Here is a 21120-nt window from a genome sequence, read left to right as displayed (position 1 = left end):
AAGAAATTGAGGCGGGCATCATCGGTAAGAAATTATCGGTGTTAAATCTTTTCAATACAAACAATTTTTTAGCATATCGACTATTTTCGATGTTCAAAACTTAAGAATTAAATAATTTCACACATTTGTTCCATTTTACTCAGCTTTGTAGCTTTCTTTTGATAAGATACATTCTCTATCTTCCCCTCCCTTCTGCTAGTTTCACGGCAGTGCTGCCAGATTTGGAGGATTTCCGCAAATCTGGAGGATTTTGAACTCTATTTGCGGACAAATTTCGCTTTTGGAGGATTTTTGATTCTGGAGGAAAATCTGGAGGATTTGTCGCCCGATTATTATATTCAATTTCATGGAAAAATATAGCACATTCAAGACTAAAAAGGCATTTTCCTGCCCAGCGTCACCCTACCCGTTAGGATATATCACGTCCTTAATCCTTTATCACCGTGAGACTGCAGAATGTCTCAGTCTGTAGCTATATTTACGAGGGTACCAAACTACTGGCGGATCTAAGGGGACATTTGGGGCAAATGCCCCCGGCCCCCCCTGCAGCACCCGAAATCGACGAAAATTTTCGTTTTTTTTTTTAGATAAAACGAAAACTCAACAACTTTTATAAGAAAAAGTATCTTTTAAACTGCACAGCAGTGGGAAAGGATTCGAAATCCGATGAGTTTTTAGAATTTGGTGAAACTTTTTTTGGGGTATAGCCCCCCGCAGCGTCCAAGACCGCCTTTCTATATCTACCAATAGGATTTGGAGGAATCTGGAGGATTTTTGTAACTGATATGGAGGATTACAGCCTTCCCCATCTGGCAGCACTGTTTCACGGTCATAGATGCTAGTTTCCTGTCAACAACCGAAACAGCAGAAGCGACTCGCTGTTTTCTATAATTTTTCCTATTTTATGCTTAGTTTCCTTTGATATTTTTGGCTCAATTATTTTCAGGTAAGTACAATTCGCCGAATTAATGACCTGATATTGTGAAATGAATTTGTATCATGTGCTTTTTGACATTCAACAGGTGGATTAAAGCATGGTGCCATATTCATATTACGCCGGATTTGGTTGTAAGAAAATGATGCATCAGTATGGGTGAGAAGTTCAAATTAAGCTCAGTCAGGTATCTTTTTATTGTGTTATTGTTTAATTTTATTGTTAAGTTCCTAGGTAAATTTTCATTCAATCTAGGAAGTGGCTGCTTGTTACGTATTGCTGACTGCCTTTGTCACGTGTTGTGTTTTGTGTTGTTCCTGATACGCAAATAAATGTGTAATATAATCAGCTTAAGTGCTATTGAATTATTAGCATTTAACAGTTAAAAGCTTAACTGCCAGCTTTTTCTTATTGCATGCAAAGCTTGGTCTTTCTGCATACTGCACATGAGGGGTATGGGAACTTCAAGGTCACTACCACCTGCATTTGAATGATTAAGTTGTTAACCCATGAATGCTGCTTGGGTCATATATGACCCAAAAGCAACATCTTAACATTTTTTCTAAATGGAGGCAAGTGGCACTTTGAGGAACTTGTGCGTGTGTTGCGGCTGTCTTCTTCTTTTCTTCTTCTTCCTTTGCAGCTGTCGTGGCGTGTGGACGTGTCCAGTCGAGCTCCAGCTTCCATTGCAATTACAAACTATTTGCACACTTATCACTCATCACTGATACATTTTGGGCACTTCTGGTCAAAGAACACTCAAATGCCTACGCAAATCCAGTAAGATGCCACTTTCAAGGTCACCACCACCCACCGGGAGAACGCGCCGGACAGTTTCAAAATCCGATTCTACACGCATTTCGACGAATGTGGAAAATCTTCCAGCGTCACTTTCGCCTCAAACTCGTGAGGATGGCGTTGTGGGCGTCCCCGTGGACAATGGGAAGAATGTGAACGCGTTGGCAAAAACCAAGAAAACCAGTGTAAGTACTGATGAAAGTGATCATGAAAAGGAGAAGTTAAATCCGGAAAGAGAAGGTAAGAAGCAGCGCTCAGGCAAAACGGCCACCGTAACCTCAGATGAGAGAGAGGAAAATGCAGGGGAAACAGCTAAGGGAAGGAACAGTAGACCAGAACGCAAAGACATTCAGCATAATAGACAGGAAGTGGGAGGGAAAGAAACTGCTCGCACTAGGGGGGCAACCCTTGTAGAGGATGGTATTGCTAACTGCGATGTCGGTGCTACCAAGGCGTCAGGCGAAGACCCCTCTGAGCGGGAGAAAACTATTCCTGCCACTAAAATCGGTGAGAGGGAGGGCTTGGGAAAACCCACACTCACTGGGTCAGCCATCATCCCTATGCAGGAAAGCCTGGATACAACCCAAATTCTTGATGAAATGGAGAAAAATGATCCCCCAGAGGTGCGTAGACTTGACAGCGAAGTTTATAAACCATGGGGATCCAGATCCACAAACACAAGCCCAGAACCGGGAGCACCAAAACCAGCAGGAGGGACAAAGAACGACAGGTCAACTTGCAAAGGCGGTCCAGGGAAACCAAAGTGTGGCACTCTAGTTAAGGAAGGAGAGGATGCAATTGAGTGTGAGAGATGCATGAACTGGTTTCATTCCAAATGTCAATCAGTGTCAAAAGCAGCTATGGGAGCGCTTAACAAATGGCACGGCACTCTAGTCTGGCTCTGCGACCAGTGTACCAAATCACTGAAAGCTATACCTGAACCCCCGAAACCCTGTCACTGCTCGGAACTTGCTCAGTCAATAAACGAATTGAAAGCTGTGGCTCGTCACAATGCCAAGGTCCTCAATGACTCAATCCAGAACCAGGAAAAGCTGTTCACTGGACAGTGCAAGCTCATAGACAAATTGTCAAGCACTACCATTGATGAGGGACAGAGGCTGAGCTATGCAGAAGCAGTAAAGGGAGTTGGGGATGAGGTAGTGGAGAAAGTGGCAAAAAGGATTGAAAAGCTGCCAGCGGTGATGTTGCCAGTGAAGCGCTCCCATGAAGAAGTCGCAGGTCTCATCGATGAGATCCAGGATAAGGAAAGACGGAAGCTCAACCTTGTTATTCATAATCTGCCAGAATCAGAGGGCCAGTCATATGCAGTCAGGGCAGAAGAGGATGGAATGAAGTTTAGAACCATGGTCAAGGAGGGTCTTAAGCTCATGGTCAAAACTACAAAGAACTTCCGAGTTGGGAAGAAAGTGGAGAACAAGCCGAGGCTTCTAGTTGTCACTCTCACCAATATGGAGGACAAAATGGAGATCCTCAGGTCAGCGGCATCCCTGCGGGACACCACATGGAACAGGGTGTACATCACCCCTGACCTTACCTGGCAGGAGAGAGAGAAGGGCAGGCAGTTGAGGAGTGAGCTAGCTCGACGGAAGGAAGCAGGCGAAGTGAACATTGGAATAAGACATGGCAAGATAGTCCCTATCGCTGCCGCTGTCCCTAAGAGGCCTCAAATCCAAAGAACACAGCACGCTCAAACTCAGCACCAGCAACAGGACATCACTATCACAGCAAGCCGGGAGATCAATGCTTTGACAAATGGCAGTGCTGGCACGCCAGTCACCCCAAACGTACAAGCTGGGCCCAATAGGTCAAACGAATGGGAGAATGATGGCCTTGGGGCGCCCAGACAATCAGAACAGGGTGGGGCTACTGCGGCCCCAGACCCAACCCCTCAGCAGTGACTAGATGGGGCTAGAGAAGTTGGAGAACCTGAGAGGGAACCGGCTTCAGCCAACAAGAGGAAGCAGCTAAAAGTGATCTACACCAACATAGACCAGTTTGTTAACAAAAGAGACGATCTTTGTATGATGGTTGCGACTGTGGAACCAGATGTGATTCTCCTGGCTGAGGTGATCCCCAAAGCTCAGCTCAAGCCTATTGGGCAAGCACTGCTAGCCATCCCATACTACACCATGTACCTAAACTTCGACCCAGATGTCTGCAACCTCGGCAGAGAAGGGCGACGGGGCATTGCCATCTTTGTCAAACCAGAACTGAGAGCAACAGAGGTGTCCTTTCCCACTTGTCCACTGGTCGAGCACCTATGGATAAAAATACCTCTCCGAAGCCCTGACCAGTTGCTTTTGGGATGCATATACAGAAGTCCCTCAGTCAATGGTTATTTATCCTCTAACAGCCTAATCGACACTTTGAAAATCAGCACGTCATCAAATTTTTCGCATGTTCTGGTCGCAGGCGACATCAACATGCCTCAGATTGACTGGGATACAAACTTCTCACATGCTCCGGACCATCATTTCACCCACGAGTTTATTGAGGGTATACAAGAATGTGGGCTGTTCCAGCATGTCACGAAACCCACCAGATATCGAACAGGCGAGAACCCCAGCACACTGGATGTCATCCTTTCTAATGAAGAGGGGCTGATAAAGAATCTAACTTTTCTCCCTCCAGTGGGAAACAGCGACCACGTTGTGCTGAACTTTGATGTCACCTGCTATGTACAGAGGGTGGAACCATCGTCAGTTCGCCTAAACTACAACAAGGGCAACTACCAACAACTGAATGAATTGATCCGTAGTACAGTTTGGGAGACTGTAGACCCTGCGGACCCTCAGCGACGATTCGAGGTCTTCAAGACCACGCTAAATCGCCTCATGTTGAGATGCATCCCAAGGGCATGCCCAACGAGGAAACGTCATAACCTCTACTTGAACAGAGAAGCACTTCGTCTAAAGAACAGAAAAAGGAAGTTATGGAACATATACATACACTCACGAGACGATATCAGCTTCTCCCGGTACAGTCGCTGCAAAAACGACCTGAGACGTCTTACTCGCAACCTCCGCCGGAACTACGAGCAAAAACTCGTCACCAACCTCAGGAACAACCCAAAGGCGTTTTGGTATTATGCTGGGTCAAGGCTAAAGTCGCGCACTGGTGTTGAAGACTTACGCGCAGAGGGTGGCAACCTGACCTCCAATGACCAGGAGAAGGCTGAAGTATTGAACCGCTTTTTCTGCTCAGTCTGCATGCACGAAGGCTCTGAAGACGTGCCAGCCCTCGCGAGCCTTTATGAAGGGCCCACAGTCGACGACGTAGACATCCATGTAGCACTCGTCAGGAACAAGCTGGCCCAGCTGAAACCCTCCTCTGCGGCGGGCCCAGACGAGATCCACCCCCGGGTTCTTCACGAGACAGCCGACACCATCTCTCCACACCTCGCCACCATCTTCAGGGAATCTTTGGATACGGGGGCTCTCCCGCTTGACTGGAAGCTTGCAAATGTGGTACCAATATACAAGAAGGGCCAGAAGGACGACCCAGGAAACTACAGGCCAGTGAGCTTAACTTCCGTGCCTTGTAAGGTCCTAGAATCCATAATCAGGGACCAACTAATGGCACATCTGCAGTCCGAGAACCTTCTCAGCGACGCCCAACACGGCTTCAGGCCTGGAAGATCGTGCACCACACAACTGCTCCAAACAATCGAAGAGTGGAGTGGTTGGATCGAGAAAGGCGAACCGGTGGACGTCCTCTACTTAGATCTAGCCAAGGCGTTTAACACAGTCCCGCACAGGAGACTCATCGAGAAGGTCAAGGCCCATGGGATAGGAGGAAAGCTGCTTCGCTGGATTGAAGCCTTTCTCTCAGAACGCCAGCAGCGGGTCACGGTTGAGGGCTGTCGATCGGGTTGGGCACCGGTACCCAGCGGAGTCCCACAAGGCTCAGTGTTGGCCCCCCTTCTGTTCATACTGTTTATCAACGACCTCCCAAGAGTGCTTCACTGCGGAGTCAAGATATTCGCGGATGACGGCAAGCTGTACCGTTCGGTCCTCACCCCATCCGGCCCTCTAGCCCTTCAGAGAGACCTGGACGCCGCATCGGACTGGGCGGATGTATGGAAGCTCGAGTTTAATGCAGAAAAGTGCAGAGTCCTCCACATTGGTCGCCAGAACTCCTAGCAAGTCTACCAGCTGAAGGGCGCTGGAATGGAACAGGTGGCGGCAGAGAAGGATCTGGGAGTCTACATAGATACGGAGTTGAAGTTCCGACAACAAGCTGCCGCGGCTGTCAGCAAAGCCTCGAGGATACTTTCCATGATTCAGAGGTCTTTCCAGCTGATTGACAAGTCAACGTTGCCCCTACTGTTCAAGACCCTAGTCCGACCCCACCTTGAATACGGGAACATTGTCTGGGGCCCTTTCAACCGGACAGACCAGAAACGAGTGGAGCGCGTCCAGCGGAGGGCAACCAAGAAGATCTCGGAGCTGCGCCACCTGCCCTACACTGAGAGACTGCAGGCGTTGAAACTACCATCCCTGTACTACCGACGAAGGCGCGGTGACATGATAGCGGTATATCAGATGCTACATGGAGGTATTGACCTGGACTCGCGTGTCTTCTTCGACCGCTCAACCGCCCGTGAAACCAGAGGTCACTCGTGGCGCCTCGTGAAGCCGCGCGCGGTCTCCAGAGTCCGCCGAAACGCCTTCTCAGTAAGGGTTATAAACGATTGGAATAGTCTGCCGCCAGAAGTTGTCGACGCCGGTACGCTCAACCAGTTCAAGACCCGCCTAGACACCCACTGGGCAGACTTCGTACACGCGATACCTTACACAGACCAGTAAAACCCACACTAAGCAGCTCGACTGGAACGGACATAAAGGCCAAGTGGCCTATCAAAATTCTGTACTTCTAAGTAAGTAAGTAAGTAAGTAAGTGTTTTGTTGGATTTGTGGGTTCATCGACGAGCATCAGAGCCGCATAAAACTCGTGTGAGCTCGTCCACTGAAGTTTCTGGAGCCAAAGACGACGGGACTGCACAGCCGCCGGTCACTGGCAATGGCGCGCCGTCCCAAAAAGTAATATTATGTTATGTTTGCACTTCACTATCTATTGAATGATCGTCCACCTGGCATCTAAATTTGTCTGAAAAAGACATGATGTTTATTTTTGCCCTTCTTGTCGCCATCGGATAACTTTTTTTCCTCAATAAATATCCTTGGGTCATAAATGACCCAGCCGGCAATAGTGTTGTCAATTTTCTCGTATGTTGAATACAAGGGAAGCAATTGATGATTATACGATTATTTATTTCTGGGGGTTGTGATCAGATCACAGTGGGGGATCCAAAGGAGGGGGTCATATGGGTCACTCATGATGACCTCCCCTGGGACCCGGGGGCACCACCGACCTATCAGGGGCACCACAGGCCTAGTGTTGCGATGTTGGGATATCATGAGCGGACCGGTTGTCCGGGGCCGTGACGCGGGGCGGGCCAGCGACTCGGCCGGCCGAGGGGCACCACGGGCCTGTCAGGGGTACCACAGGCTTGTTAGGTGCACCACAGGCCTGCAGGAGCACCATCGGCCTAGCAAGAGCACCACAGGTCTGTCAGGGGGCACCACAGACCTGCCAGGGGCACCAGCCAGAGGCCTGCCAGGGGCACCATCGACCTCACAGGGGCACCACCAGCCTCGCACGTGCACCTTGGGCTTGTAAAAGGCTCCACGGGCCTGTCGGGAGTACTTCAGGCTTGTCGGGCACCACAGTCCTGCCAGGACCCAGGGGCACCAGCGGCCTAGCAGGAGCACCACAGGCCCACCAGGGGCACCACAGGCCTGCCAGGGGCACCACAAACCTAGCAATGGCACCACAGACCTGTCAGGGGCTCCACAAGCCTGTCAGGGGCACCTCAGGCTTGTCAGGGCCCAGGGGCACCACAGTCCTTCCAGGGACACCACAGGCCCGTCAGGCCTATGGTGTCCCCTCTGGAGCACCAGAGGCCTAACAGGGGCACCACAGGCCTGCCAGCGGCACCAACGGCCCGTCAATGAGACGTTGCAAAGCATTGCAATGCAGTGCCTCTTAATATTGTTTGGCTGAGACCGCTATACAGTATACACAATAAGGTATCTAGCTAATGTAATAATTGAATGAGGACTTTACTCCACAAGAAATCGTTCGGGTCGGAGCTTTCGAATTGTATTACAAAGCTTCGTCAGCGTATCGTAATCGGGTTCGGGGGTATCGGTCGCAAATTTTGCGACCGATACCCCCGAACCCGATTACGATACGCTGACGAAGCTTTGTAATACAATTCGAAAGCTCCGACCCGAACGATTTCTTGTGGAGTAAAGTCCTCATTCAATTATTACATTAGCAAACTCCACATCATGTCCTTCAGTGTATCTGGCTAAATCGGTTTTCGTGATAACTGCTTATTTGTGACTATGCCAATGCCGGTTGGGTCATTTATGACCCATACTTATAACTTGAGAACTGGGCCCTGTTTCACCGGTGATAGCAGCACGCTGCTTTTACACGTGTCAAATTGGGTTTCCATGGAAACATCAACAGGCCCATTGCTCCAACACTACCACAAGTGTGACGTCAGCATTAGCGTCGCCACGGGGGGGCAAGCGGGGCAGCTTGCCCCCCCAACCTCGGACCGGGCACCCCCTGAGTTCGATACAGATCCGATGAGATTTTGGAGTCGGGGAAAAATTGGGGTACCTTTCTGAGAATGCCTGTGAGGTCAGACTCTGTTGGAGCGTGCAGTTCAAACCAAAGTCAGAGTCGCAGACGCAGTCGCCAAAATCTTCAAGACTCCGACTCCATACTCGGAAATGTAAATGCCATGATTCATGCCATGTTCCTAGTTGGTTCTGTATTACATTTTGTAGCTGATTTTCATAAATTTTGGAGTGCTGACACATAATTTTCGTTCAAAGCGTGACACGAAATCTTCGGGGCCTTTCTCAACTCTCGTCAAATATCTGCGACAGGCACAAGTACCGTTCAAGTGCCGCAGGGCTCATGAGCCTGCTTTTCACACAGGCTCCTAAGGAGCTCCACTGAGCTCTAAGAAGCTTTCGGAGGGCCCAAACCGGCCTCTGAGAGTCCCACTGGTGTCCATGTTCTCTAGAGGGCCCATACAGGGATCTTTGAGGACATTATACATACGTAGACCTCTGAAGGGCCACACGAATCTTTGAGGATGCCTTCGAAACTTTCTGAAAACCTCAACTGGCCTATGATAGTTCAGCCGAACTTTTGAGGCGACAGACTTTACTAACCCCAAACCGGCATCTGAGGGGTCACAACTCACGTGTCCCTCTGAGGGCCGCAACACATGTTTCTTATGTCCCTACCAACGTAGGGTCCTTAAGGATTCGACACAGACCCCGACGGTTCACACTGTTATTCGAGGGCTCCAGGCTCACCCTGGGCCTAGTCTCTTAGCGCCCGCCGCCCACACTGGCTTCTGAAAGCTCGTGTGCCCTAAAGGGCTTTCCGGGCCCACCTTGGGCTCGGAAAGCCCTAAAGCACCACATACACGTAAATGTTTGGGGTGACCCACGCCGATCTCCGGGATCCTAAGCAGGCTTCTGAGAGTCCACACTGACCCTGAGTGGCCTGAAATGGCCTGGAAGTCGCAATCCTATCTCTAAGGGATCCCTTGCCGCTATGCCGTGCGTAACTTTTGGTTCCGTTAAATATTTTTGGTCGCGTTTGCAGCGCTTCCCTTCACTCGAAAAACCAGAAACTTTTTGTTCACACTCGAGTGAACAAAACACTTCTTCTCACTGCAGCAAGGATGAATGATGTACTTCCGATTCACACTTCCGACATTCTCTCTCAGTCTCCGCCGAATGCCCAATTCTTAGCTACAATCGGCGGCTGGGATAAACCCTATGCATTTCACGTAAAACCTCGGCATGCATGCGTGAATGGAGGTTTTAGCGAGGTGATCCGATTCAAATGGAGCGTTTCTCACCTTCTTCTGGGTAATGATCATGAGCGACGAGAGTCTGCTCATGGGCCCTCTGCAGTGCGTCGGCAATCGCAGCCACTGTAATTCTAACGGTCGTTTTTGTCCAGAAATGTCAAAATTTTGATTTTTTTTTTTGTAAAAAATACATGCTATAGCTAGAAGGAAAACTTTGTCACCATCGGATTCCTCGCACCATTGCGCGTCGAATGATATGTAAAACGAGTGAGTAACGGCTGGGGAAAGGCAAGATTTAACACAAAACCTTGTTTTGCCCCCCCCAACCGAAAATGTCTGGCGACGCCTATGGACGTCAGCTCGCGCAATTTGATAGCAGCGTGGTAGCAGCGTCCCGTGAAACACCGCCCTGATGGAACAATTTTTTTAAGCTTGCACAGTTTTCTTACTGGGACCCGTGTGGCTAACATTTGTTAAGGACAACTAAAGAATCAAAAAATAAAAATTCCGGCATTAATGGGTTAATGATTAAGTGGGACTTTAAAGTCATTTTATCTTTTACTCAGGTTGATGGGTTAATAATGATTGTTAATGATAGGGTTAATGATAGGGTTAATGATAGGGTTAATGATTGTTAAAGGGACCCTCCCACCTTCAAAAAAGTTAATGAATTGGCACGAAAGTGATGTCGCTCGGTTCAGAAAGAGCGAAAACGAATATCTACCAAATTTCATCGAAAAATATTCACCGGTTTTCAAGATATTAGACTTTTACTTTTGTTTACTTTTTGGGATGTCCGCTGTTCCTAGCGACTTTATTTAACCCTATTAGTGGCAGGCTCCTGGCTACCCCATATTAGTGGCAGGGGGGGGGGCTGTTTACGACCCCCCCTTGATATCTCGAGATCTAACCGGCCGATTTTCAAAATTCAAACGGCATTCGATTTGGCTCAATGAGATCTACATTTCTAAAAAAAAATAAAATTAAAAAATGTCAATAGGGGGGTAGAGGGGGGGTAAAAACGGGCAAATTGCAGATACATTTTAGACTGTTTATCACGGCCAGGTTTCGGAGCCAATCTTAACGCAACTTTTGCCGATCGATAGAGAATGAACCAGGAATTCACATGGATCCTAAAAATATGCATTTTCAAAAATCATAGGCGGATACAGATCATTGAGATTGGGGGTACACAAAAAGTATAGTAAATAAGGTTTTTGTTGGTACTGTTTCTAAAAAGGGTGGCAATGGTCTTGTTATGTTACAATTTTCTTATGAGAGAACGACTAAAATTGTATTGGTCATGCATCGGCGGTGTCAGGGCACCTATGTTGGGAGGTAAAACATAACCCCCCTTTTTGGACGCCTGGATCCGCCTATTATAGCAAAAACGTGTCAAAAGAGGATGCACAATAACTGTATATGTTATCATATGATACCTTTCATTCACTGTTCGTAAAACTGGTGCAGCATCGTGATCTTCGCCCAAATGACTCGTTTCACGAATAGGACCCCCCAATTCCCAGTGCTCTGGAGCCGCCCCTGGTACAGTTATGAACTTGAAATTTTCAGGGAATGTGCCCAATTTAGTTTTAGGAAAAGTCAGAAAATTTCAGCATCGTAGCTTCAGCGGTTTCGGAGATATTCCCGAAAAACCTGAGGGGTGGATAAAAACAACCCCCCCCCCCCCTGCCACTAATAGGGTTAAAAGTGCGGCATTTGTTGCGCGCAAAGCAGCATATACCACCGCGTGCTATCAAACGTTTTAGTAAAAGATTTAAAAATCGTTAGATCTCCGCTGACGTCACAAATTCTAAGGGGGCATACCAATGCACTAGCCCCTTAGAATCCGAAAACTGCAAGTTTGAAATTCCATATCTCCGAATTAAAGCATTTGTCGATGTTGTGAGTGCCCAAACCGGTATTTTCAGGCCATGGCCACCAATTTGGCTATCTCAACTCAAAACTAATGTTAAGGTGGGAGTGTCCCTTTAACCCTCGCCCGCACATGCCATTTTCCCATCCTAGAACGCACATGGGGGGGGGGGGGTGGTTGCCACCCCCCCCCCCCGCGCCATTTCGTTCCTGTTGGAGATAGAGCTTAGCAGTAAAGACCAAAAAGATTCTTTGGGAAGAGACGAATCCAATGATACCCAGTTTTACCTTCTCAGGTCAGTCATTGACCTTCCAGGTCAGGTCAACCTAAAAAATGTTGCTGTTTTGGGTCACCGTTGGATATCAAGTGTGCTGCTTATCAAATGCCGATGACGATGCTGTTTTCTGGTGCCAAGCCAGCTAGAACCTCTTTGTCACACTACCCGACCAGAATTCCGCTGCTGAGGTCATTTCAGGTCAAGTAAGGTCAAGGTCAATTATATGTGTTTGTATGTCTGTGTGTGTCCGTGTGTATACTGATGTGTGCACCGATTGTTTTTGGGTCCATATTACATGAAATCATGATCTGAGAAGCTTTTACCAAAAATGCAGTAAAAAAACTTCAAAAAAAGTAAATTCAGCTTGCCTAAAACGCAATTATCTTAGATGACCTAGGTTGACCTTGACCCTGACCTTGACCCCTGTACATCGTCGAACAACATGTTCCATGATAGGTGGGAGGTAAGACTGCCAAAAAAGGCCGAAATCAGGGTGTCAAAAGCTCATAAGGCCCATGGCAAATGCAAGATGTTGAGAATTGGCCATTTGGGTCATGACATGACCTGAAAAATAAGGTCATATCTCCGAAACCAAAAATCACAGAAACTTGAAATTTTCAGTGGACATCAAGAAAGGATAGGGGAGCAGCTATACGAAAAATCAGCCTTCTAGCTCTAAAAATGTTGAGTGCGGAGCAGAAAGACTACCTGGGGGGGGTGGCAACCCCCCCCCCCCCATGTGCGGGCGAGGGTTAATGATCAAGTTGATAATGATTAAGGAATCTTTTTGGATTACTGAAAAGTAGAACAGCAGGATTACCTGGACAGCACTATGCAAAATGCATTCAACAACTTGACATTGTTAATTAAACACAAACACATCTTTGTGCTCTTTGGTAATTTTTAGCAGCATGCTGGTGTTTCCAGACTTCTCATTGGTGCAATGCATGTGAGTGTGTTTCAGCGACAAGAGGCTGCAGCAATCAGTACTGGCAATTCCCATGTATTAGGAAACCAGCAGCATGCTGTTAAAGAACTGACTAATGGAACTCATTTCAACCCCCTGTCAGCTTTCAACATCCAATGACAATATCCAAATGTTGTTTTGTTGGGGGTAGGTACTGCTTTCATGGATTCTGAACATTATCCATATTTTTTTCAGGTATAAGTGGAATTAGGACTTGTTGCTACCATTTTAAGGAATTCTTTTAGCGATCAGGTGAGTACTTTTATGCACACAGCCTGCAACATCTGATAAGGGCAATATATCTTTCTCAACTTTATAGAGCCAGGGCCCAGGTGTGCTCTCTGTATCTCCTTTCCAGCCCTCCAGGCTCCCATTTCATCTGAATTCAGATAGGTATGAATAGCCAGATATGTTTGGAAGTGGTTTTCATTAATTCATTATAAGTTAAAAATCAAAGGCCTAAATTGTTTACCCTAGCTATCTTATCTGATAATTTTCATAAATATGTAGTTTCTTACTAAACATGAGTTTCTCTATAGAATGATGTCTATATTATAGGGATTAACTAATTTTGAAGCGGGGACCTCCATGTGTACCGCCAGACATATCATTGTCCATGTGCTCTTTATTCATATATGACCAGTATAGCGCCTTTTGGGGCGACTAACGGAGCGAGCGAGGGGGTGAGTCTTGCACGTGCGAAATTTCGAGGGGGTACCTCCAACTGACTTGTGCACGGCACCCTACTGACCGGTTTCTAGCGATGTGCCAAATTTGAGCACAATCGGCCCAGCCGTTCTCGAGATCTGGGAGCGGCACCCTGCACGTGCGCACGTGCAAAATGGGTCCCAACTGACTTGTGCACGGCACCCTACTAACTGGTCCCTAACCGTGTACCAAATTTGAGCGCCATCGGTCCAGCCGTTCTCGAGATCTGGAAACGACCCCTGCACGTGCGCACGTGCAGCAGCACCCCAACTCTGGCACATGGATATGCAGTGCCTAATGGGTGCCTACCTACATGCCAACTTTCAGCGCAATCGGCCAAGTAGTTACCGAGATATTGCAACAATTACAAAACGGACACCTCTTCGTTTTGCACGTGGCACGTGCATAAGGGGTCACCCACATGCATCAGGAATAGTCCAATACTTGGTAGAAGGAATGAAGCTACCCTACAAAAATTACCGCGTGTAAATCGGTCAAGTGGTTGCTGAGATATAAGCCTCGCAAAAGCGTGACCACGGCCGGCCGGCCGGCCGCTCATACTCAGAAATTTCCGTTAATCTAAGGAAAGACTACGCTCGCTTCGCTCGCTCCGTAATAAAACATGTTTTTTTTTAGAAAGTTGTATCTTATCTTATCACTTATGTGTTCCCTTTGGAATGTGTGTACTCCTTTTACCAAAATTACAAGCTGGGGCAGATATTTTACCATGTTCCTTGTCCCTAGTGAGTAACTTGGGCCTAGATATTCATGTAATTGTTCTATGTATAAGGTGCATTGGTTCCATCTACCAAGAAGGAATATCACAGATTCATTATGCATCATGTGTACCTATTATCCCATTTATAATGTCTGTGGTAAACTTCAAAATATATAGTGAATTTATAGGAAATGTATAGTGAATTGCTTTGACATAATTCATTTATCTTAGCAAATGTAAAATAGTTCCCTACCCCTCATATCAACAAATTTTCTTTAGGCCAAGCATGTTTCTGCTCTGCTTTGTATCCTCTCACTTGTTTTTTTCGTTAGTTTTGTGCTGTTTTATGCTAATGAAGTTACACTTACACAAGTTGGACGTTCAATTCACACATTGAAATGTTTTTCTTCTTGAATTACACTTCATTTTCCATTCTGTTTAAATGTCACCTGCTGTCTGTGTAGGATAGTTGCACTTTTCCATTTTCGCTGCGTTTCTGTCAGTGTTTGTGTTTTCAGTTTTGGTGGCAGTGATGGTCCAAAGGCTCGCTCAGAAATCGGCGTTAGACCTGTTGTGTGAAGTTGCGCTGGCGCCTGGAGACGCAATAGTCTCCGAACTTTTGGCCAATGACCTCAGGATTGAAAAGGAAAAGGTGAGTTGGTGCTGGTGCTGCAAGCACTGCCTGGCCCTCCTACAATCATAGCGGTGCTTATTGGGAGACATACTTAGCTCTTTGTTTTTTTTCCACAATTTTTTTCAGGGGTGGGTCACCGATGACGTCACAGGTCAGGTCAAAGATAAAATATTTCACCGTTCACGGGGCTTCTAGGGAAAGCGCTATAACACCGAGTAAAACGCATTTTGTCGAAAATCAGCGATAAGGCGTCAGTTGTCTAGTACATATGTTGCTATTAGAGGTCACTGGTCATACCAGGTCAGGTCACAGGTCAGGTCACCAAAGGTCACCAAGGGTCACCACATGAACCCAACTTTACTAAGGTTGTGCGATGCATGTTTTATGTCCAGTTTTTCATTTCCAACTCAATGGTATTGGTTATAAGACCATCAGGTACGGTTTAGGTCACTTTCTGTTGGAGGTCAGGTAAAAAAGGTCAAATTTCAAAGTTGATATTTTGCATAAAATGGGTATTGATTCGATGCAGCTCGTCGCCGGGAGTCTAATGGTGGTCTTTGTTTTGCGCTACGAGGTCTAGAATCGCTAAAAATTGAGTTTGAAACTTTGACGTCATCAATTTTGAACAGTTTTTTCGCTATAACTTGGCCAAAAAAGAGGTATTGATCTTAAATTTGGTATGTAGATAGAAGGCGGTAGGGACTATCACATATATTCCGTTTTTTTCGAAATTCAAAAAACTTTTTGGATTTTTCGGCTATTATTTTTAATTTTTTTTTAATTTTGGGGGGTCAAAATCAAAAAAAATCGAAAAACCGAAATAGCAGTTTTGTAGCCCTCTTGATTTCACACCTTTTATGTCTGGAACATTTTTCTGTATCTCTAAATCTGTAGGCCTGACAGCTCTTCCCGCGAAACCTTTTTTTGGGTCGAAAATGGCAAAAATGACGTCACTCTGACGTCATTAGCGGCCAACCTATCATAGCCTTTGGAAAAAAATTTGCTCACCATGTGCGCTAGCTACTCCCGGGAGGGTACTGAAAGTTTGGTGACGATCGGCGCAGCGGTTCTCGAGATATATGGAAAAAAGTAAAGGGGGGGGGCAAAAAAATGCCCCACCGCCTGGAAGATTAAGGCGCGTGCTGCAGGTTTGAAGTCCGAATGTGCTTTTTTGCCTTTGATCGATACTTATTACGACCCTGGTAGTTTTAAACACTGATGGACATGATGCACTTCCTTGTCGGACTCGCAGGCGGCCAAGCGTTCCGGTAATGGCGTACTGGACCTGGACGAGATTCTCCAGCTCACGCCCAAACAGTTAGTGAAACACTTCACCCACTTTGAGTCCAACGAGCTGAAGCGGACGTTCAAGCACACGTGTCGCCTGGTGCCGTCCGAGTGCCAGTACGAGACCACCAGCTTCGGCAGCGAGGACAAGTCGCTGCGTGAGATCAAACGGCATCTGCAGGAGCACCTGAAACAGCTCAAGACAGAGAGCAGTAAGTGCCCGCTAAATTTCGGCCTCCAGCATGTCAGCTGTCGTTATAGTCAATTTTGAATAGTTGCTTAGGTAAATGAATGAGTGCGTAGGTGCGAGTGTCCGGCCGTAGATCACTATGAACTTCTTTGGCTATAATTGTATTGTGCGCCTTATGAAAGCTTTGAGTAACCAGCTTCCTTTTGGCCTCGCCCACACTGACTTGATCAACGTTTTCCGATCCAGCCTCCTTCATCCATGGGCTGGATCCGCCTCCAGTTTGAGCCCTGAGGTCCGACCGGCGGCAAACCGGCCGATCCTGTCTTGAATATCGGACCAACTCCCATCGGATCACACTTTCCAAGTGATGAATATGTGTTGGGTTGAGTTTGGTTTTGTCACCATCTTCAGCTGTGAGTTTGAAATGGCATTAGGTAACCGAAAGTCCGAATAAAAAAGTTTGTTTTTAACATAATATTTTGTTTCAACAACTAACGCTGCTTTAATAATATGAAAAACAGTTTAATATATCCCTTGCGTAGCTCAGGTTGGGTGCTGACAGTATTTTGCTGGTTTTGCAGCGGGCCGTGTAATATTCACGGCTGAAACTACTGTGCCTATACCACGGAGGGTTATCGAGTCGCGCCAAGGCAAAAAATCACCGGGCAAGGCCTCTCGTGAAAAGCGGTCTTACATTGCTCACGAGCTTGTTCCCCAAGCACCTGAAGCCCCCGACAATCATGCTGCTAGCCCAGAACGGGCATATGCTCAACGATCGTCGCCGTCGGAGAGGCCGTCGAAACGAACTCCGACAAGGCCCAAGAAGCGCCCGGTGGAGTCGCCGCCGCCGGCACTGGTCAGTCCTCCGGAGCGGTCCCAGTCCCGCCGGAGGCGCACCACCGAACCGCCGCCGCCGCCGCCGCCGGTCCAGCCTCCGGCCGTGTCCCCGGAGCCCCCTCCTCCGGCGCCGCCGTCTCCGCCGCGAGAGCAGCTCCGCGAGCACGACTACGCGCGGGACTCCGCACTGGAGTCCTCCGCTGGCCCCTCGGCGGACTCCACGCCGACACCGCCGGAGCCGTCCGTCAACCCAGCTGAGAGCGAGGCGCCCACGGGTGCTGGCACAGCCAGCACAGCCAGTCAGAATCACTCGGCGATCCCGTTTGAGTCTGACCTAGCCCTGCTTGGTCTCATGGAGCGGGAAGTGATTGGACCGGGCTCCGACGACGGCCTCGGCGGCGGTGACAGTGCCGAGAGCAGTGACGGCGTGCCGCTGGTGGGCGCCGAACAGGTGATCCGCGGCGGCGTGATGCGCTCCGCGGACCTGCCGGTCATCATGGAGGGCGGCTCGGCGACCGTCAGCGGCCTGCGCCGCTACACCCGCGTGGTGGAGCGCGACGAGTATAAGCAGCACCGTAAGCCCAAGGGACTGGCCAAGTTCATCAGCCAGTCGGAGGAGGACAAGGAGAAGGCGCGACAGGCGCTGATCGAGATGCGCCTCCGGCCCAGCATGTGCAACAACTACGTGAACTACGTGTGCCGCGTGTGCTTCCCGCCGCAGCGCTTCACGGCCCTGTCCTCGCTACAGTCGCACTACAAGTGCCACCTAGGTACGTAATGCATTGGGTACCATAAGTTTCTACTTAATTCCTTTTTATGGGTTTTACAAACTAACTTTTTACAAACTAATTTTTTAAGTCAGCTCTACAAACTAACTTTTTATGGGCTAGTTTGTAAACTTAAGATTTGAGCATCTTTATCCTGATCATAGGTAGGTAACATGATATCTATTATATTCGAGTTATGGCTTTGTTTTTCGTCATGTCTGTGGTCGTTATCCGACTGCAGTTGCATTCCTAATTAATTAATAGTCATATGACCCTCGCATTTTTTTCAGGCATCAAGGACTTCTCCTGCAAGCTGTGCCACAAGTCTTTCACTCGAAAGACGTCGCTCGACTGCCACATGCTGATCCACGAGCACAAGACGCGGTTCCGCTGCAGCACTTGTGGCCACGAGTTCCGACAAAAGTCGCACTACACCGAGCACCTGCGTCGGCACACCGGCGAGACGCCCTACATGTGCTCCGTCTGCGGCCGGGGGTGAGGAGACAGACGGCGGTGGGTAGGGGTGAGGAGACGGACAGACGAACGGTCACGGGCAGGGCTGGGTAGCCGACCCGACCTGTGTGGGTCACGGAGCCGCACTATGATGATACGCATATATCAGTTAATTTTGTCATTACATGAATTTTGTTTTGATTTGCGACGTTTCACCAGCTATCTACCCGAATGAACGAAGTTTTACCACAATATCAAGAACAATAACGGTGCGAGCTGACTCTCTTTTGTGTGACAGTTTTAAGGCGAAGAACTCGTACCGTCGCCACCTGGAGTCGAAGCACGGCCAGCGTCTGACCAACAGCGGCAACATCGTCATCCTGTCCGATGACGAGCACCGCCGGCTGCTGGAGCGCTCCCACCAGGAGGACCGATCCAGGAGGCCGAGGTAGGTCCGGCAGACCGGCCCGTGCCAGTGCTGGAAATGAGGCCGCTTTCTGGTCCCGGCGTTTTATTCTCCGGGTGAGTTAGCCCCGTCTAGCGCTTAGCCTTTCGGGACCCTCTCAGAGCCGCGGTTGTTTTCGCCGCTCGGCCCATTCGAGATGCAAAGCTGATAGTCGCACGAAGTTTATTTGGGGCCTCTGAATATACGACTTCGAAATTAATCGATTCTACAAAACATTTTTCTTTCATCTATATGCATACATTTAACAGTAACTCCAGACTAGACTGCTTTGGCTGGCCCTAAATAAGCTTCGTGTGACTATCAACTTTGCATCTCGACTGGGGCGAGCGGCGAAAACAACCGCGACCCTGAGCGGGTCCCGAAAGGCTAAACGCTGGACGGGATTAACCCGCGAGGAGAATAAAACGCCGGGACCAGAAAGCGGCCTCATTTCCAGCACTGGCCCGTGCTTTACCTTTATAGAAAGAGGCTGCGCTCGGAAGAAGACGGTGTGGTTGAAAGTGGTGGCCTTTAAGTGAACATGCCCGATGCCGATATCCAAAAGCTTTTTTTGCACTTTTCCTATATCAACGTAGCATAAAATGATGCGTTAACAATCAAATGCTTATTTGCTGATGTGTTTGCCGCACATTGCCACATGCGTTCGATTTTCCTTGCGTTTAGTCTTAGCGAATCACCATCATCCTTGTTTTTTTTTTTTTGTCGTTTACCACATTGAGCTCGTGTTCGCCGCCGCCTTGCCTTATGCCAGTCCGACTCAACATTTCTGTTTGTGCCTGTACCGGTGACCTGACGCCGCGCTGTCCGTCCGCCTGCAGGGCCCGGCCTCGTTCGGACGACTCTCAAGCGCCGCCCAGTCCGAGCAAGATGGGCTTCTCGTACGTGGACGTCGTGGTGCGTCAGTCGACGGGCCGTGTGGAGTACATGTGTAACGTGGAGAGCATCGTGCCGCCGCCGGGCCGTGACGTGCTGGAGCAGGTGGTTGACGCCACGGTGGCTGACGGGCCGGGGGAGAAGCCGACGCTGGCAGAGCAGCTGCTGGACCCGCTGCCGCCGCTGGAGATCCTGCCGCCGCTGCAGGACTGGGAGAGAGAGCTCACTCCCCTGGATAAGTTCACCCCTGGCGCACCCTCGGTCGCCAATGATCGGGTGCAAAGGCCGCGAGTCAATCTGACCAGCTCTCTTGGCAAGTACAACGTGTCCTACTCGTCGGGCAATGTGTCCAACAATGTGCGTGTCGTCCAAAAGTGAGTGGGCGACAGCGCTGTGCAGTGTGCGGGGTGGGAGGCACCCCCAACGAGGAAGCGTCCATGTCTGATAGAGACTACATCAGCTGCGTGTGCTACTGTCGGGGGGCAAAGACAATCCCCGTCGAGAAAGCTGAGCTGAAGTTGGAGACGAAACGGGAAACGTTTACATTTTGAGGGTCGTAGAGCTTGATGAGATTAGACGAGTATCAAATCACGTAGCCAGTATGCGGTGATTTCGCGTAGCCATTGTGTGTGAGAGTATCGTGTTCTTCATGAAGAGTCTTGCAGTTCTCTTTTGATAATCATTCGTTTTAGGCGTTCTGGCTCGCCTGCGTCGACCACAAAGCCACCCTTCAGACCCCTCGAATCGACGCGCTGGTTGATGCTTCATAGGCCACTGAATGTTTGGCCAAGATGCGTTATATCGCAATGTGTGCCAAATTACTGGAGTGTTGGGCCGGTGGCGCTTCTCAGGCTCGCTGGCCATATGATGCACATGGGCATGATGCAGACTCCATCTGCCATTGTAAGGTGTGTTGCCGATTCATTCACTGATTCGTTCATCAATTCATTCATTCACTTATTTATGCTCACCTTCATTCATTCATTCGCTTCAATTCGCTCTATATTATTTCTGCAGATGTCATCGTCTTATTTTATGCAAAGAGCAATGGAGGTCTTATTAGTTTTTCTCCGTCCTAGCAGACCTTTAAATTTTCAAATGTCTCTATAATTGTCTCGCGACCTTAATTTTTTGGCTAATGACTTATGACCTTTGCCGTCGATTGTAGGTCAGACGTCAAAAATATATTCATTGCACAAGTATGAATGTTCGTTTTTATTTCAATATACGAGGGGCGTTCAAAAAGTTCCCGGCCCAACCATGAAGGAGTTGGAATTTCGGCCTGCAACGCGGTGTGTTCAATGATGTGTTATTGGGATGTCCACTTACGTAGCCATTAACCAATCTGCCCTGTGATTGGTTCAGGCTGCTAATTAATCGTAACATAGTTTGCCATTCCCGA

At 48.5% G+C, this 21120-nt stretch overlaps 1 protein-coding gene across 2 annotated transcripts; it reads left to right on the top strand.

The window, feature by feature from the left end:
- On the top strand, positions 1-20983 carry LOC122371184 (zinc finger protein Gfi-1-like). Of its 2 annotated transcripts, none has more exons than XM_043347326.1 (8): positions 1-24; positions 12981-13037; positions 14730-14863; positions 16098-16344; positions 16904-17929; positions 18217-18421; positions 18678-18827; positions 19664-20983. In XM_043347326.1, exons 3-8 carry the CDS (start codon positions 14744-14746, stop codon positions 20094-20096), a joined length of 2181 nt encoding a protein of 726 aa, XP_043203261.1. In that variant the 5' UTR covers positions 1-24; positions 12981-13037; positions 14730-14743; the 3' UTR covers positions 20097-20983. The 2 variants fall into 2 exon arrangements, with proteins under 2 accessions (XP_043203261.1, XP_043203259.1); XM_043347324.1 differs by lacking the exon at positions 1-24 and adding an exon at positions 843-946.
- Positions 20984-21120: the final 137 nt, after the last annotated feature.

Source organism: Amphibalanus amphitrite, unplaced genomic scaffold (assembly GCF_019059575.1).
Source record: "Amphibalanus amphitrite isolate SeventyFive unplaced genomic scaffold, NRLGWU_Aamphi_draft 001213F_arrow, whole genome shotgun sequence".
Classification (NCBI taxonomy): Eukaryota; Metazoa; Arthropoda; class Thecostraca; order Balanomorpha; family Balanidae; genus Amphibalanus; species Amphibalanus amphitrite.
The sequence above is the reverse complement of the archived record's forward strand: the minus strand, read 5'-3'. Positions and strand labels throughout refer to the sequence as shown.

Coding starts and splice junctions, on each gene's coding strand:
- LOC122371184 (XM_043347326.1), top strand. CDS start 14,744: ATGGTCCAAAGGCTCGCTCAGAAATCGGCGTTAGACCTGTTGTGTGAA. Junction 14,864..16,097: donor TCAGGATTGAAAAGGAAAAG/GTGAGTTGGTGC, acceptor TCGGACTCGCAG/GCGGCCAAGCGTTCCGGTAA. Junction 17,930..18,216: donor GCACTACAAGTGCCACCTAG/GTACGTAATGCA, acceptor CATTTTTTTCAG/GCATCAAGGACTTCTCCTGC.